The 20,021-nt window shown below is 41.7% G+C and overlaps 1 protein-coding gene across 1 annotated transcript in view; it reads right to left on the reverse strand.

The window, feature by feature from the left end:
• cpne4b (copine IVb) overlaps nt 1-20,021 on the reverse strand; it is a 72,588-nt gene that overhangs the window by 26,088 nt on the left and 26,479 nt on the right. Inside the window, exon 8 of the mRNA XM_072676502.1 lies at nt 4,846-4,944. Coding sequence (XP_072532603.1) covers nt 4,846-4,944 — 99 coding nt within the window. The remainder of the gene's footprint in view (nt 1-4,845; nt 4,945-20,021) is intronic.

The following is a 20,021-nucleotide window of genomic DNA, read 5'->3' on the forward strand; positions in this document are numbered from 1 at the left end:
TTGTTATTGTTTTTTTAACTTCTATTATTTATATTGTGTATATAGTGTAAATTATTTATCTACGTTTTTGTATCTGAGTGTCTTGCTATCCCTTTCTGCTGTGACACTGTGAATTTCCCCACTGTGGGACTAATAAAGGTTTATCTTATCTTATCTAAGTAAATTTCTCAAATATGAGGTGATGCATTTTCAGGTTTTACTATATTAAAGGTCATAGTTATTATTGCTAACTGTTCTCAACAACCGCAGCTGGTTCTATCCCCCACCCTGGAGATAGAACCAACTGTGCTCCTTCAGGGCCTCGGCTGCTGATGGCTAGCAGCACAACTGGGATTCGGACCAGCAATCCTCTGATCATAGCGGCAGCTGAGTCAGCTGAAAGTCTGGATTCAGCTACAACGTCCAATCAGATTGTGATACATCTGTTTACCATGTGAGCAGATCAGGTAATAACACACACACACATTCAAAAGAAGATGCTCTGGATCATCAGACAGATGATCAGTGAACAGTGCTACACCTACACCTCATTGGGCTCATCTAGATTCATGAGGATTTCACCTTCTTTGCCACTGAGGACTGAAGTTCACCATGAGGTAAAGGCTGCAGTAGGCCTCAGCCCACCGACTGATTGATCTCAGTAAATGCCATTAGTTTAATAGCGTTTTGGAGTCGTAGTGTTAAAGAGCGGCGATATTTATCTCAGTCCAAAGAGCCACATTCTCTTTGCATGCTCCATTAAATACACTTTTCCTTATTAATTTGTGTAATGAGATACTGGATGTTGGATTAATTCTTCAGAATGTCCATTAAAACCATTAAAGCAGTGCCCATTCACAGCCAATAATACTAGTACGGAACTACACACACCGCTGGACGATCTGGACGGATCAATATTTATTTATTGTTGTTGATATTGTATCAGAATGTGTGTACGTGTGTTATGACACATCTCTTAATCAGTGAATCCAGGTGTCTGATTCAGTCTCATTGTCACAGGTGTATAAACTCCAGATCAGTGAAAGAACGGGAGGTTCTGAAGAGCTCACTGAAATCCAGCGTGGTTCTGTATGTAATAGGAGACACCGCTGCACCAACAACAACAAGTCAGCTGGTGAAATTTCCTCCCTCCTAGATCTTCCTCCATCACAGAGCTCACAGAGAGCACTGTGAGACCATGTAAAGTTACACCCCACTTGCCTGATGTTCTGGAGATGTTCTGACCCAGTCATTATCTAGAACCTCACAGTTTGGTTCTGGTCAAAGTGTCTCAGATTCTTACGCTTGTCCATTTCTCCTGCTTCATCACCTTCATCATCTTCAAGAACTGACTGTTCTTCACTCACTGACTGATATGTAGATCCACCCCTCGACAGACAGGAGACACTGGACCCAGATCAGCAGTGTTCTTCTACTCCAGCTGCAGTGGTACTAATGTTATGGCTGATCTGAGTACGTTCAGGCTGCTGTAATGAGAGGTGAAGGGCTCTTTGGAGGAAATGAGCAGTGCACTCTCAGCCCTGTTAGAATTTATATTTCATTTACTTTGTTTCATCGTCATCCTCTCTAGTGCACTCGGAAGCACAGTAAACAAGGCTCATCTGATGCCGCTTGCCTCGACTGTTAATCAGTGAATCACCGTGCTCTCTGAATATTGATCACTTGTCAGTGGTCTTAGTTAATCAGCTTAGAGCTGAGCTCCTGATAAGGGCTGGTGGAGGAATTTGAGAGAACGCTGCTATGCTCCCAGACTAAAAACTGCAGAAATCCACTCGGACACTAGAGCTGTACAGTTTGTGCTGTTTGTGCTGCAAAATTACAGCTGCCCCCTCTCATCCTGGACATCACCTCACCAGACACTCCCCTCTGGTAGAAGACTCAGAACCACCAAGTCCATTAAAACCAGCACGACACGATACGCCAATGACTTTTCCCCCAGAGCTGTAGCTGTAATCTATAAACCAAATCTATAATCCTAATCTATAATCCTAATCTATAAACCTAATCTATAATTCAATTTATAATCCCATACTATAAACCTAATCTATAAACCTAATCTACAAACTTAATCTATAAACCTAGTCTATAAACCTAATCTATAAACCTAATCTATAATCCTAATCAATAAATCTAATCTATAATCAAATCTATAATCCTAATTTATAAACATAATCTATAATCCTAATCTCAAAACCTAATCTATAATTCTAATCTATAAACCTCATCTATAATCCTAATCTATAAACCTAGTCTATAAACCTAATATATAATCCTAATCTATAATCCTAATCTATAAACCTAATATATAATTCTAATCTATAAACCTAGTCTATAAACCTAATCTATAAATCTAATCTATAATCCTAATCTATAAACCTAATCCATAAACCCAATCTAAAATTCTAATCTATAAACCTAATCTATAACCCTAATCTCAAAACCTAATCTATAATCCTAATCTCGAAACCTAATCTATAAACCTAATCTATAATCCTAATCTAAAATTCTAATCTATAAACCTAATCTATAATCCTAATCTCGAAACCTAATCTAAAATTCTAATCTATAAACCTAATCTATAATCCTAATCTCGAAACCTAATCTATAAACCTAATATATAATCCTAATCTATAAACCTAATCTATAATCCAATCTATAAACCTAATTTATATTTAAACATTTTAGTCATTACTTTTAGTCTATATTATTCATTTCATATTGATTCTTTTAAGTATATTTTAACGTATTATTAAATTTATCCAATTTATTTATTTAATTAATTTATATATTTGAATAATATTTGTATATTTACAGTCAGATCATATTGATATTGATTGATTTCAACTGATGTTTATCATAATAGTTATATAATAGATATCACTAGCTATCACACATGGCTACAAAAGTTATCAGATGTTGCTATGGAAACAGAAATGGCCTGTAATATGTAATGAATGTCCACAAAACTACTTTCCTTTAACAGAGATGCTGAGAAAATCTGCTCTGGAAATCATTCTCTGGTGCGGTTTAGGGTGCTCACCCCCACACTACACTACACAGTGTAGAACCTGAAGCCCACCGTTAGAAGCCCACTCGTTAGTGCAGTGAGTGAAGTGTAGAAGTGTGCAGGACACAGGGGTTAATGCTATGGTCATACGGGCACTACAGATCAGCCGAGCTCTCGTAATGAAAGGATTCCCCCCGGGAGTCTCTCCCCTCCGTATCAGAGGAAATCAGCCATAGAGCTGAGCAGAGGCCGGCTGCTCCCCTCACTACAGACGGGAGACAGACAGGACCAGCGTCTGCAGAGATAGTGAACACAGGAGCGTAAACACAGCTGTGTAAGAGGGGGTCGCACTGCAGAAACGCAGGGGAGGACACTTCATACCAAATACCAAATACCATACTGATTACATTGATTAATGATAACCTATTTTAATGTACACCATATTGATTAATAATAGCCTATTTTAAGGTACATCATATTGATTAATAATAACATATTTAAAGGCACACCATATTGATTATTGATAGCCTATTTTAAGATACATCATATTGATTACTGAAAAGCTATTTAATGTACACCATATGTATTAATGATAGCCTATTTTTATGTATATCATATTGATTAATGAAAGCCTATTTTATGTACACCATATTGATTAATAATAGCCTATTTTAGGGTACACCATATTGATTATTGATAGCCTATTTTAATGTACACCATATTGATTATTGATAGCCTATTTTAAGGTGCATCATATTGATTATTGATAACCTATTTAATATACACCATATTGATTAATGGTAGTCTATTTTAATGTGTACGATATTGATTATTGATAGCCTATTTTAATGTACACCATATTGATTATTGATAGCCTATTTTAAGGTGCATCATATTGATTATTGATAACCTATTTAATATACACCATATTGATTAATGGTAGCCTATTTTAATGTGTACGATATTGATTACTGATAGCCTATTTTAAGGTACACCATATTGATTCATTTATTTATTAGCTCATTCATCATCTCACACTGGGTAATGTAAATCCAATGTCATACCATGTTAATTATAATGTTTATATTTACTTCAAACTAAAATAATATTAATTTTAGTCAAAACAAAAACAAAAACAAAACAAAAAAACTAAAATATATCTACGTGTGCACAAGTCAGAGCACCCAGGCACATTCTGTTGATGTTCTAAGTGTAAATTAGTGAGCAAACCTTGGCAAATGGGTTTAAAACTTTGACCCTTTGGCCTCATAAGAAAAAAAAACGACTTCCTGTACAAAGACTAAGTTTAGTTTTTATACTTGTTAGGTCCGACTAATCCCAAATAGGAAAAATTAAAAATGTTAACAAAAACAAAAGGGCTTAATAACAGATCTTTAGTGCACGCTCTAAAACACTCTCTGTAGTGTGAACAGTAACAATAATGGGTAACCATATTAGTATTACTCTACCACCTCAGCCCACATGCTTCTCTACCCTCAGATCAAGCTTCTGGAGCGCTCAGCTCATCCAGCTGTCCATGAGTGGGCAGTATTGTATTCACTACAGTGGTGTACTAGGGAATTGTACTCCTCAACTATAGGGGGAGCCCATGAGAATAAAATACCAACTCTTACATAACACTGTCTCAAATGATCCGTCTGTGTATAGAATGAAGTTAAAAGAATCTTCAGTAAGTAAAGCTTTTCACTAGAACCGAACACCCTCGCCAAAAAGAACCTTAAAGGACCTTTAGTTTTAAGAGTATATTTTGGGATTCCTGTCCACAGTGTGTGTGTGTGTGTGTGTGTGTGTGTGTGTCTGTGTGTGTGTGTGTGTACCTGTTTTCCTTCCAATGCTGCCTTCATCTCCTTGAAGGTTGTCTGAAATTCTCCAATGAAGTCGTGCTTTCCGTTCGAGTCCCAGTCCCACACTGTACACTACAGAACAGAGACAGAATAAAAGACAGATGAGAAGTTAGACGGGTCACTAAGAGGTCTTTCTGACCGCTCCTGACAGAACTCTACACACTTTGGACCCGTGTGTGGATAGTTCTGTTCATATCCCTGAGGCAGGGTCCTTTCTTTAATAAGACTGTCAGACACAGGAACAGTTTTTACCCTCACGCCATCACCATCCTCATCAGCTGATCACCTTTATCAGCTACAGGCCACAGATATCACTGATAAACTCTTATTCACTCTTATCCTACAGTCACTGCATTACTGCACCATCACTCATCTCACACATGTTTACACTGCTGTGTAACACAGTATTTAATCTGTACAGAGCTGCAGACTGCTGTTCTGTGAGTAACACTGTAAAGCTCCCTGTATAGAAATGTCCTGGTGTAGTCTGTGTGTACTGTGTTTACTACTGTTCTCTGTATATTGTGTATTGTCTGTAAATTATATGTAAAGTAGCTGTATATTGTTAATACTAGACGCTTGTGTGTGTGTGAACATACTTGGCCAATAAATCTGATTCTGGTTTAATTTAATACTTCGTGACATCACCGGCCTAAAAATGCATCCTTTTGCGGCAGGATAATATTTCATTTCAGATGATGAAGGTGATGAAGCAGGTAAAATGGACGAGCGTAAGAATCTGAGACACTTTAACAAGAACCAGACTGTGATGTTCTAGATAATGACTGGGTCAGAACATCTCCAGAACATCAGCAAGCAGGTCTTGTGGGGTGTTCTCTCCCGAAAGCAGTGGACAGTACCTACCAAAAGAGCTCCAAGGAAGGACAACCGGTGAACCAGAGCCAGAACTGTGGGCACCTAAGGTTCATTGATGCTCATGGAGGCCTCGTCCACCTCAGAACTTACAGGACTGAGGTGGTACAGGACTGTCGACAGTCTATACCTTGAGAGCTGTTTGGGCACCCCCAAAGTTCTGGGCAGGTGGTTTTAATGTTATGGCTGATCAATTTATTTTTGATGACTGGTGAATCAGCAGAGCTTAAGTGAGAAGTCCCAGCTCAGATGTTCCAACCCCCCCAAAATAGCGAACAGTGCAGGCTGCAGCCCAGATTTTACCCTGGCATAACGGTAAATAAGTCATGGCGCTGGAATCAGTGACCATTAAGTTTTAAGTTCAGTGAAAGTTTGCAGTTTGGGGAAGGACACAGGCCACTGTTTCACATTTCTCATTTTCTGTCTTCATGCCTCAATGCTTAACTTAATGATTTGGTAAAATGTGGAGGAACATCATTATTATGATGATGCATTAAATATGAATGTTCCTGCATGCCCCCAGACTGCTTTTTATTTCTTTGTCCAATTCAATCCCACAAAGACGTCATGGGGCGTACAGAACCTGACAGCAATTTCACTGGATTTCATACAAATTAAGTCCTACAAGTGTGCTACAACCGTCCCCGACCCTAACCTTATCTCATAGATGTTATCAAATTAAAGTGTATTTGTACCATACACAGTCATACACAGTACAACTAGCGGGAAAACGCTTTGAGAACTGTCTGATCACATAAAAAAGAAAAGATAAGAAAGAAAAGATGGATAAAATTTAAAGATCTACAGAAATAAGAAATAATATATATATATATATATATATATATATATAAATAATATATATTTTATGCATTTATATATATATATTTATATATATACACTAAGTTGCACATTAAATTGCACACTTATAAATCATAAATCTCATATATATATATACATATATATATAAATACATACAAATATATATTCAATATACAGCCTGCTCCATAATACATTACGGCATTTAGCAGACGCTCTTCTCCAGAGTGACTTATAAAAAAGTGCTTTGCTATTTATTCAAGAAGAACCTCAGCTAGTTTGAATACACTAATAATTCTCTTTGAATAATCAATAATGACAATCACAGAGTCCTGATAAAGTCAGTTTCACAGTAAATTATGTTTACGGAGCCATGAAAACAGTTCAGATTTCTGCCTTTTATGCATATTTTAGTCACACTCAGCTTTCAGATCCTCGTGTAAAATGTAGCACAACACAAAGACAACAGGAGGAAACCTGTTGGGAAAATACTTAACACCCATATCACCCATCTTATCAGCCCTTAACTTTCTTAACTGGTTCGTATCTCTATCCATTAAAACCACTGAAGCTGAAGTGAAGAGCACTGCTGATCTGGGTCCAGTGTCTCCTGTCTGTCGAGGGGGGGATCTACATTTTAGGCAGTGAGTGAACAGTCAGTTCTTGAAGATGATGAAGGTGATGAAGCAGGAGAAATGGACAAGCGTGAGAATCTGAGACACTTTGACAAGAACCAGACTGTGATGTTCTAGATAATGACTGGATCAGAACATCTCCAGAACATTAGCAGGCAGATCTTATGGGGTCAGTACCTCTAACCGGTGAACCAGTAATGGTATCATGGACGCCCAAGGCTCATTGATGCTCATGGAGGCCCCGCCCACCTCACAACTTACAGGACTTAAAGGATCTGCTGCTGATGTTAGTCTTGGTTCCAGAGACCACAGCAGGACACCTTCAGAGGTCTTGTGGAGTGCATGCCTCGATGGGTCAGAGCTGTTTTGACAACATAAGGGGGAATACTGTATTAGGCAGGTGTTTTTAATGTTATGGCTGTTAAGTCACAGCGTGCTGCTTTAGTCTCATTCACATCGCTGGAAAGATGCTATCTGTTGTTTTTGATGTTCAGATCCATCAGGCCTGACTGGTGACCTTATCTGAGGTGAGCGAGAACTGCAGCTCCTTAGAAGTTCATCTGGGTTCTTTCGTGATTTCCTGGACGAGCTGAGCTTTGGGAGAAATTCTGGTAGGCTGGCAGCTTCTGGGAAGATTCACCACTGTTCCAGATTTTCTCCTTGTGGAGATAATGACTCTCACTGTGGTTCGCTGTACTCCTAGAACCTTAGAAATGACTTTGTGAGCATTTAGCTCCGCTTGGGACCATTTAGCTGTGCTTCACATAGCTCTGAAAGTTCTACTGGCAGTAATCAGGCCTGGATGCGCAGTTCTTAGTTCCCAACTATCATCATCTGGATCACTGGCTGATTATTTTTTCACACAGAGCCAACTGGCGTTGAAAACACCTTTTCTTTTAATGAATGAAATAATTGTTAAAATAACTGATTAATATCTGAGAGTATAAAGTCAATCAGGAGGGGGTAAACTCTCTACTTTTTCACACCTAATTTACATTTATTTTTTATGACAGGTTTCAGTTCAGTTCACTTCTTAGTTTGTTTCCCAGTCAAACAATCTGTCATGGGGGGCTAGGCCAGACCAAGGAAGGGGGCAAGTGAGGCAAAATGCAGCCAACAGTGACCAACAGTAATAACCAAAAACTCAAACCTGACAAACGAAATGACGAACAGAACAGAACCTGGGACTGGGAGGAGTTGGGAGCTGAGCAGGAACCAAAGGGGGCTAGAACTAACCCCTACAGGCAGCACCTGGGTGATAGGGGGGTTTAATGTAAACTAAAACCTGAGCAGCGCTTGATAACAAAACGAGGGGGACTGGGGACCAGCCGCTAGACCAAACAGCAAGGTCGTCTTATTGAAGCGTGGGTACCTTGAGCATCCAATCAGGAAGCAAGCAAGCCTTGCTTGATACGTGAGTAGCCGGGAGACTGACTCCTGAATTTGGGTGAATCCTGAGCCGTCCTAAGCACACCTCAGGGCGTCCTGGAGGCTCTCTGCACCTAATGGTGGCGTCGAGGCTCCTTAAATACCCCCAGTCCCAGGTGTAACTCATGAACAAAACATGCATAAACACAAAAGAACTGAACCAACACACGTGAACGTAAATGAAACGGAAGTCCTTATTTGGGCCTGTGGGCAGCAGCTCGAAATCGCCCTGGGGGAGAGTGCAATACAGAGGGGCTGACACAATCACACAAAGCCATGGCAAAAGTGTAATATTTAATGAGTTAATCTAAGTTAACGCACTGGTGATGTTTGCTAAGTTTGCTGATGACACCACCATCCTAGGCCTCATCACAGATGGAGACGAGACGAGGTCAGCGCCCTGTCAGAGTGGTGCTACCACAACAACCTCAGTCTCAATATCAGCAAAACTAAGGAGATGATCGTGGACTACAGAAAGCTGCAGAGGGGTGGTCACTCTCCCTTATACATCAATGGAGCTGAAGTGGAGAGGGTCAGCAGTGTTAGGTTCCTCAGGGTACACCTCACTGAGGACCTCTCCTGGTCACTCCACACCAACAAACCAGTGAAGTCTGCCCGTCAGTGCCTCTTCTTCCTGAGAAGGCTCAGGACGTTTGGTCTGCTTCCTGACATCCAACCAACTTCTACAGATGCACCATAGAGAGCATCCTCACGGCCTGCATCATTGTCTGGTATGGCAGCTGTACTGCCTACGACTGCAAGGCCCTGAAGAGAGTGGTGAGGACAGCGGAGTCCATCATAGGCAGCAAACAATCCAGACCTGCAGGACATCTACCGGTCCTGCTGCCTGGGAAAAAAACAGAAAATCCGGTCGGACTGTAGCCACCCAGCACACGGCCTGTTCACCTTACTGCCATCAGGCAGGAGGTACCGCAGCATCCAGGCCAGAACAAACCGGCTAATGAACAGTTTCTACCCACAAGCGATCAGGTTCCTTAACAAGCTGTGAACCCTTCACCAACACCACTGCACTCGGACACTTTATTATTAATACTCTATATATCACTGCTATGGACAACATCACTAAGTCACTTTATACAACAGGAAGACATAAACATGCATATTTATATTTAGCTACGCTCTCTCTCAGACTATACCTGTCTCATAAATGTACATATCAGAGAATTTCTACAGATCCCTCCTGTCTTTGTTTATTCTGTATTTTGTTTGTATTTTGTATTTATTTAATATAATTTTTATATAACTTTATTCTAATAGGTTTAGTATGTATATAGTTTTGTCCTCCTGTAGAGCATCAGCCTGAGCCTCACCACAAGCATTTCAATGCATAAACGTCCTGACATGTTCTGCAAATGACAAATAAACCTGAAACTTGAAACTTGGTGGTGTTAATGACATCTTTGGGTAAAAAAATGAGCAGTATGTTATAGGCTATGTTACGTAAAAGTGTTGTGCCTCTAAGGAGTCGGCATACAGAGCTTTGCCCTGACTTGAGGTATCTGTGTCATGCATGACATTTACATTTACTGCATTTAGCAGAAGCTCTTCTCCAGAGCGAATTACAAAAATGCTTCACTGTTTACTGAAGAAGAACCTCAGCTAGTTTAAATAGACTAAAATTCAGATCCTCTAATCTTAGACTCTACTAAACACAAGTCAATATACAGACCATAATACTCTACTCTTCACCCAAGTCCTCTCAGAAGAGGAGGGTCTTCAGTCTGGGTTTGAGGACAGTGAGCGTTGGACTCTGCTGTTCGGACACCCAGGGGAAGTTCGTTCCACCACTTCGGTGCAGGACAGTAAAAAGTCTGGACGCTCGTCTTCTGTGGATCTTAAAGAACGGCTGATTTTGATTCCTTTCAACAAAATGTTGATATTTTATATTAATATGGCGTTGACGTAATGCTTGGACATTGATTTTTGGTCACCTGACGCCTTGACCTACCTGATGATGGTGGTCAGCTGATATACAGGCCTTTAGGTCTTAACCAGTTGGAATAGCAGGATGTGTTTATACTAGTATTCACTTATTTAATCATTTAATTATTTATTTATTTATTTTAATTTTTACCCAATTTTCTCCCCAATTTATCTGAGCCACTTAACCCACGCACCCATTAGGACTCACCCTATCTCTAGGAGGGTAAGGACAAGCATGTGGTGGCTGACACATCACTATAGGAGTGATGAGGGGAGCGTGGCCAACTGTGCTCTCTCTGGTTCCGGCTGCTGATGGCGAAGCAGCATGACTCTCATGGCTTAGTATTCACATATAAAGATTCAAATCTTACTGGGCTACAAAACACCATCAGTACACCATACGATTCCTAACTGAACTGAAAGTAATTACCATTTATGGAGAAATGAGTCCAACATCCCTCTAAAGGACGAGTGAACGGCTTCTTAATGAAGTAAATAATGAATATGAGCTCTGTTAATGAGGATATGAGAGCTGCGACCTATCGGGACAGTGTGTGCTGAGTAAGCTTGCGTAACACAGCTAATGAAAGGTCAACATGGCTGACACACAAACACTGAACCTGGAAATCCACAGACAGTGGAGGGTCACGTGCCATGGCTCCTCAAGGAGTACATATAAGAGGTAGGAGTATCAATGATGGAGAGTACACAGACTACATACAATACATACAGGTGTGTTTCAGTGTGTGTGAATGTGGCTGTATGTGTGTGTGTGTATGTGTGTGTGACTGAGGAGGTGCAGGAAGACATCACACTGTAGCCTAGCTGTTGATGAATCATTGATGAATGTAGAGACATTAGTAGGGGGTAATCAAAATTTGAAGGCCATTTAAAATATTAATATGAAGATGCTGTGGCTGACTTTTTCAACTAGCAGAGTAAAAGCCACATTTTACACCTAATCCTCAGATCCAAAACTAAGATAAGAAACTGGAAAAAGCCCTGAAATATTCAGATTATGTTTACACTGCCATAACACTACCACCAACTGCCTAATATTGTGAAAAACAGCTCTGACCCTGGAGTATGGACTCCACAAGACCTCTAGAAATGTCCTGTGGATTCCGGCACCAAGACTAACATTAGCAGCAGAAACTTTAGGTCCAGTAGGTTGTGAGACGGGACCTCCATGAGCATCAATTCCAGCCTTGGGTGCCCAGGAACCTGTTGAAGGTTCACCGGTTGTACTTCCTTGGAGCACCTTGAACATTGATGATCTGGTTCGAGTGGCTCCATTGGTAGATACTGACCACTGCATATCCAGAACACCCCACAAGACCTGCTTACTGATGTTCTGGAGATGTTCAGACCCAGTCATTGTCTAGAACATCACAGATTGGTTCTTGTCAAAGTGTCTCAGATACTTACGCTTGCCCATTTTTCCTGCTTATAAACTGTGTATGCAAAGAACTTTACATTAAAACATTCCTGTAAACTAGTCATTTTTCAAAAAAATAAGTTTAGCAGTTTCTTAAAAATGGACATTGAATTAAAGAGTAGAATATCAAAGAAAAGACTGCTCTGAAGAATATACATTCAGTGTTTTCCCCGTGTAAAGTCAGATATGTGAGCAGCAGTAATCCCTAGAAATACCTGGAAACACTGTCAGTGCAATAAGCAGAGTCTCAGTTTCCTTTAGGTAAAGGTAAAGGTAAAAAGGTAAAGGTGCATGTATTTGTCACCGTACAGTGTACAGCGAAATGTGTCCTCCGCATTTAACCCATCTGGTAGTGAACACACACACTCACACATGTGTTAGGGGCAGTGAGTACACACACACACCCAGAGCGGTGGGCAGCCAACTCCAGCGCCCGGGGAGCAGAGAGGGTAAAGGGCCTTGCTCAAGGGCCCAACAGCTTGCCGAGCCTGGGAATCGAACCCACAACCCTGTTATCGATATCCCGGCGCTCTAACCGCTGAACCACCACTGCCTTAAGTAAGTCACAAGACATCCAGTCCATACAGATTACAGTACACTCCGTTTGTTTGGCAAATCTAACGAAACCATCATATACATTACACATAAATGAAAATATAGCAGAATTGTAACATTTTTCAAAGGAAAAAAATCCAGGAAGCGAATAAAGTAAGAAGAAAATTGGGCCAAGAATTGAGCCCTGGGGCACCCCACAGCTAAAATCAGCGGTAGCAGATTTTTCTACCACCAATGATGACAGTAAACTTTCTATTGGATAAATAAAATATCTGGGACACAAACTTTCTCTGCTTACATTACGTAACAGTGAATGTGTCCTAATAGCGCCCCTCGTGGAGAATCTCAAGGAATATCAAAGGCTGCACTAAGATCAAAACCAAGTCACTGTTCTGTTTTATTTTCATTTCAACCAGAGAAACCCAGCAAACGAACCGTTCTTCAAGAATGAGGACAGACAGGACTTTTACCACACAGCTAACCTGGCAACTCGATACGTTTCATCAAAGTTCAAGATCACATCTGTCGATGCGTTAATTAAAATGTGAACGCAGTACTTTCTCACATTACGAAAGACGACTGAAATCAGTGTCAGTGCTGAAGCGACCTCTCAGCCTTCAGAACACTCTGTGTAAGGAGCTCATGAATACTAAACGAACACGCTCATCTTTATTCATGATGGAGTCGGTTGAAATAACTTCTGCCTGACAGTCGCAGTGATAGCCGGGCCATCACCAGAGACGAAAGCACACACACATGTGCGGTCAATTAGCCCGCCAGTCTCGCTGACTCATTCAATCAGTCGATTGGTGGTCAACCCCTTCTCCGGCCTGCTCGATACTCACTGTGTAAAAGACCCCGTAGTGTAGCCAAAAACTCAGCGTGAAAGAAATCACAGTTTCTATCCTCCTTTAGATGAAATGGGTGGTGTTAATTAGCATTAAGTGGCTGCTGGTGTTTAAATAAAGATGAGTTAGCAGAGCTCTTTGTGTGAGTCAGCGCTTTACTCTTTGCTGACTAAATAAAGTAGGACGTTGGCGAGTCAAGACAGACACACTGGTGGAAATTTGCTTCATATCAAAATGGGATGAGAGAGAGGATCACAGTTTCCCCTCGCTAATTTAGTCCAATTCCTTATGATAAACACCAATCAGCCAAAACATTAAAACCACTGAAGCTGAGGTGAAGAACACTGCTGATCTGGGTCCAGTGTCTCTTGTCTGTCGAGGGGTGGATCTACATATTAGGCAGTGAGTGACCAGTCAGTTCTTGAAGATGATGAAGGTGATGAAGCAGGAAAAATGGACAAGCATAAGAATCTGAGACACTTTGACAAGAACCAAACTGTGATGTTCTAGATAATGACTGGGTCAGAACATCTCCAGAACATCAGCAAGCAGGTCTTGTGGGGTGTTCTTGGTATGCAGTGGTCAGTATCTACCACCGGAGCCACTGGAACCAGATCATCAATGTTATTCACTTCACCTGGCACCTGGTTTTAATGTTATGGCTGATCTGTGTGGTACAGTGATATCTCGTGTATTAGGTACTGTGGCTGTGTCAAGCATGCAAAAAGGTACATTAGTGTGTGAGACTGTTAGCGTATGTTTATGACGCATGAAAAACAACGGATGGAGATGGTTACCATGGCAACTCAGTTAACAAATCACCAGGCACAGACCTACCCTCAACCACAACCTTTATTTTTCACTGTCTGAAAAGAATGACATACCACCATGAGAACTGTCTGTCAGAAGGTCTTCAAGAACGTGGACATAATGGAGGATGAGGAGGAGCTTCTTCCTGCAGGCTATTCAGGCTCTGAACCAAGACAGCAACTAGGACTACCTCACACACTTATCACATACAGGCCTGTTTTATTAATGTTAAACACTTGTAAATATTATATTACCTCCTTATATTTTATATATATATATTTTATGTATATATATTAGGGCTGTTAAATTAACACGTGGTTGGTGTGGCGCAACAGATGACACCACTACCTGCCACTGAGCTACCACACCACGTGGGAGACTGGGGTTCGATTCCCAGTCTTGGTGACTATGCTGTGCTACACCAATAAGAGTCCTTGGGCAAGACTCCTAACACTACACTGGCCTCTGTAATATGAGTTACCTTGTAAGTCGCTCTGGATAAGAGCGTCAGCTAAATGCCGTAAATGTAAATGTACATTAATTTCAATTAATTAATCACAGAAAAAATAACCTGTTAAAAATTTGATGCTGATTACTTCCTTGGGGACCTTTGACCCGGTGCATCATCAGCTGTTTCGGTCACTATAACATGATGGAGGCAATCAGAACTGCTCTACTTACTCTTCTTAATGGTGCATTTCCCCTTTTAAAATACCCAGACAGAACTTTAAACAGGAGCACTGTGCTCTGCAGGTTCTGCAACCAGGAATTTTCCCACCACCGGAGAACTTTCTGCCTGAAATATCACCTCTACCCAAAGCACTTATCCCTGAAACCGGCGGTCCAATCCAGCACAGCGCATGATGCTACAGCTAGCAGCCAACCTCGTCAAGCCACACTGGACCAGGCCTTTACATGCTGACTCAGTAAGACTACCCGAGACCGAATAACAAACTCAATTGCAAAATGGATTGTGAATACGGCCTGTAGACCAGATTTGATGGTAGAGGACCGAGGGCTAGTCGAAGTTTTACAGATAGCGTCTTCTGACGCAGCTTATAAAAACAACTGTGTCTAAAATTCATCAACTTTACGACACGGAGACCAAACCAAAGTTAGACGTAGTAGCAGAGCCCAATCCCAACAGTCTATACCAGTTCTTATTTATTTTTATTTTTTTTGTTTTTTTACAGATTTACTCTTCTGCAGAATTCATTACACTTGTATTATTTTTTTATTCTTTCAAAGCAAAAAGTGACAAATGTCATTAATTTAGATTAATTAATCACAGAGCTTATAGTTATTTTCTGGAATCGCTTAACAGCACTAATATATATATATATATATATATATATATATATATATATATACAGTATATATATATATATATATATATATATATATATATATATATATATATATATTCGCACACCACACCTACCTAAATATTTTCCCTTCTCTACATATTTGACTTACGTTATTATCTTTGTATATATTTTTTTCTTTTTTATGTTTATTTGATATGTTTGCTTTTATCTTGATATTTTATATATTCTGTCTTTATTATGATTATATTTTGTTATATGCGAGTGGGCAGTTATCAAAGCACTTCACTGCTGTAACGTGAACTCCTCCTACACTGAAATTTGTGGAGTTTGCGTATTGAGCCATCACTAAAGGACACATTCTTTTGGACAAGCTGAGAGTTCCAGCATCTGAAGGTAGAGCAGCATGTGGGCTGAGGCGGTAGAGTAATACTACAGGATTGTTGTCCTGCTCGCCTTATCAGAATTCCATACTGCAGTTAGCAGCTTTCAGAGCCCGAGTAGCAACGACAGCAATGCTGTTGTCCCAATTAAAGACAATGGAGCATCACTATGATTCAAAGCTGCAGTTTTAAGGTACACATGCTACAGAACACTGCTTTAAAAACTGCAGAATCCTTTTAGGATGCAAAACAGACCCGAATCAACCACTGCTGGAGCCCGACTTTGCAATGCCTTTCCTAAATGCCTGTGTTTATTACTTCAACACCAGGTGAAACTCCATCTAAATGGCTGTGGATGTTCACTGTTCTCCTGTAAAGCTACTGTCTGAGTTTTGACGGCATGCAGTCGGTATTATGAATAAAACCTCACTGGTTCATTTTGGATTCTTGACCAAACAGAGAAAGAGAATGGGGGAGAGAGAGACTGTCTGCAGAAGGATGCAGCAATTCAGCTTCTCTCCAACAGTTTGTCTGCACTGGCATACCAATGAAGACACTACAACTGCACCACTGACAAAATATGGATGTGTGAGAGAGGGAGACTCAGAAAGAGAGAGAGAGAGTGAGAGAGAGAGAAAGGGGAATCATGTTACACAGGTAGGACAATGTAGAGTTAGGAGTTGTGGTAGAAGGGGCACCCACCGGCCGTGCATTGACCTCCTGCCTTCCCAGGACCAGCACGCTGTCCAAGGTGCTAATGCCTGGGCCTTGCACTTCAGCACCTTTATTATGGACAGCTCAGCGCTCCACTTGGCTGTGGCCCAGAGCTGACAAACTGGGCTGGCTTCCATTAACAAGCTCACCTGTGGCCAATCAATTAAGGCCGAGCCAAGCCATAAAAGCATGACAGTTCTTCTGGCCCCTGACCAGCAAATGCATGTGTAAAGAGTGTCCTTTAGTTCTGGCTCTGAGCATGAGTTACACTTTCCACCTGTAGGGGGAGCCCAGGAGCAAGAAATATCAATTCTCACAAAATGCTGAAACCCCTTCTAATGGATGCATTCAGCTACTTTAGGCTGCACACATAAATGTGCAAATGCACACACACACACAAAGCTCATCTAGTCTCTGTAGAGAAGTACTGCCAATAGAATAGGACTCTCTGGAGCAAATCAACATCATGAACCTATTGGCTCCATGCTGCCTAATAATGCCAGGTGTGGGCTAGATGGGTATAAAGCCCCCCAGCATTGAGGAGCTGTGGAGCAGTGGAAGAACTATGTTCTCTGGAATGATGGTGGAGGAGCTCCATCCAGTACTTTTCATTGGGATGAGTTGGGGATGATGAGGTGGGGTGGTGATCATCCTGGCCTCACTAACACTACTCTTGTCACTGAATCCAATCAAATCCTCACAGCAATGCTCCTTTTCCAAAATCTAGTAAAAAGTCTTCTTCTCTGGACAGTAGAGACAGTTACTCCAACAGAAGCAGGATCAGCTCTTTTAATATCCTTGATTTCAGAAGAAGCAGTGAATGAGCAGGTGTCCCAATACTTTTGTCCATCTAGTGTGTATTCGATACTTGGGGTGGATTTTTAATTGTTTAACTTTGTAACTCACAGTAGCTTCATGTTTATCTGCTCCAGATGGTCCTATTGTATTGGCAGTACTTCCCTTCAGTGACTAGACAAGCTGTGTGTGTGTGTGTGTGTGTGTGTGTGTGTGTGTGTGTGTGTGTTTTTGCACATCTATGTCAGCAATGGGTGCAACTTCAAGTAGCTGAATGCATTCATTAGAAGGGGTGTCCACAAACACTTGGACGGCTTTTCTCATTTGTAAGAATGATCAGGACTGAGAGCAGAGGGCTGAAGGGATGGAGGTGCTGCAACATCACCTTCTCGTCTGTTCCGCTGCGTCGGCTCCTCTCAGCTAACTGTCAGCTATCTGCTACAACAGCGACGCTGGGTAATTAGTGCGCTCTGAGAGATGTCGGCTCACGTCCTGCAGCGGAACGAGAGCTGATGGGCATCACGAGAGGATCTGCCAAAGCCATTCTGCTCAAACATGACCCTGTGGTCACACTGAGGCCAGGCAGACGATGCCGTGGAGTTCTACCTGCTTCTTTGTGAAGGATACGATTCTGATGGCATCTGTGTGGCTCTAGCTGAAGATGCACCCATTATCCCAGTCACAGTGCTGACATCATCCATATCCCTGCGTTGATTTGTCCGGAGCAGAATGCTGCTGCATGCACTCTTAAAAAAACAAAGGTGGTCTTCAAATCTGGACCATTTATCCAGTTCTCCAGTCCTGGATTTCGTTCTCCAGTTAAGTTAAGGGAACAGCTGATGTAACTGATTGGCTACGTAGCATCACACCAACCAAGGATTACAAAGTCCAGAACTGGAAACTGGGTTTAGGGTCCAGACACTAAGTGACCATAATGGAGACCTCTCCGTTCTCCATTACCTCACCCTAGCTGACCATTAGTTCCATTGCTTTCTTCTTATCTGTTGGGCTATCTGGTGTTGACCAGACTACCACAAGTTCCTCTGTTGAGTCCTGGTTTCTGAGGGATCTGAGGGGGGTTTCCTGTTACTGTTGCCACTGGCTTGCTTTGTGGCAACATTCGTTGTCATCATCATCATCATCATGTTCATCATCTTTGTATCACTTTATCTAGATTGGGGTTGTGATGACATTCAGGCAAGCACAGAAGCCCAGGCATCCCTATCCCCAGAAAGGCATCCTCTTGCTGGGTATCCCCAGGTGTTCCCAGGCCAGCTGAGAGATATAATCCCCCCAGCTTGTCCAGGGTCTTCCTCCAGGTCTTCTCCCAGTTGGTTGCACCCTTCACAGATTAATATCAGACGGCCGAATCACCTCAGCTGGCCCCTCTCAATGTGAAGGAACCACTGCTGCACTGCGGCAGTAGAAAGACCTACAGCCAGATATCTCTTCATAAGGCCACGTTCAGGAAACGTTGAGCTGCTTTCAAGCACTGGGAATAAAAGCTGCCTGTTTGAGTACCAGAGTACTGCCAGAGGGTTTCCTTCCTTACTGTACAGTCTGGAACCACTTCCATTCAGCTTTGTTATCGTCCCAGAAATCCTGCATCTGTGCTTTCTTTTAATTAGGTTCATCATTGTCTTGTGGCTATGCTGATGATGCACAAGTCCATATTTCTGTTCCGCCCGAGAGTCAAGACTCTGTTGGCAGACTGATAACCAGTTTGCAGTATTGATGGTCAAGGTGGTTGGAAAGCTGCTCATCCACATGAAAACATACCCCATACTGGTAAACCAGCTGCTTAACCAGTTCTTGACCAGCATAACATATGTTACCATTTGAGTTTGATCATGCTGGTCAACCAGCTTGGTGATGCCTGCCTTGCTGGTCAGCCTCCTTGGTCACAGTGGTCAAACCAGCTTGGCGATGGTGGTCATGCTGGTCAACCAGCTTGGTGATGCTGGTCAAATCAGCTTGGTGATGCTGGTCATGCTGGTCAACCAGCTTGGTGATGCTGGTCAAATCAGCTTGATGATGCCTGCCATGCTGGTCAGTATCCTTGGTCATACTGGCCAAAACAGCTTGGTGATGCTGGTCATGCTGGTCAACCAGCTTGGTGATGCTGGTCATGCTGTCCAAAGCAGCTTGATCATGCTGGACGTGCTGGTCAACTTCCTTGTTAATGCTGCTTCAACTAGCTTTATTGTGCTGATCATGCTGGTTAAACCAGCTTGGTTATGCTGATCATGTTGGATGACCAGCATTGTTAAGCTGGTCAGCCTCCTTGGTAATGCTGGACATGCTGGTCAAGCAGCTTGGTGACGCTGGTCATGCTGGTCATATAGGTTGGTCAGGTTGATGCATGCAGGTAAATCAGCTAAACCATCAAACTTAAACAAAACATACCCTATTCTGGTCAGGAGCTAGGGTGGTCAGACAGCTTAACCACCTTGGCCAGGCTGTTTTTTTTTTAGCAGGACAGTAGACTCTGATCCTTCCTTCATTTTACCATGTTATAGTGAAGTGTTCCTAACAAGCAGGAGTGATTACTGTAATGATCTTTTTATGACACTTCCCAGAAGAAC

The sequence above is a fragment of the Salminus brasiliensis genome, chromosome 3, assembly GCF_030463535.1.
Source record: "Salminus brasiliensis chromosome 3, fSalBra1.hap2, whole genome shotgun sequence".
Taxonomy (NCBI): domain Eukaryota; kingdom Metazoa; phylum Chordata; class Actinopteri; order Characiformes; family Bryconidae; genus Salminus; species Salminus brasiliensis.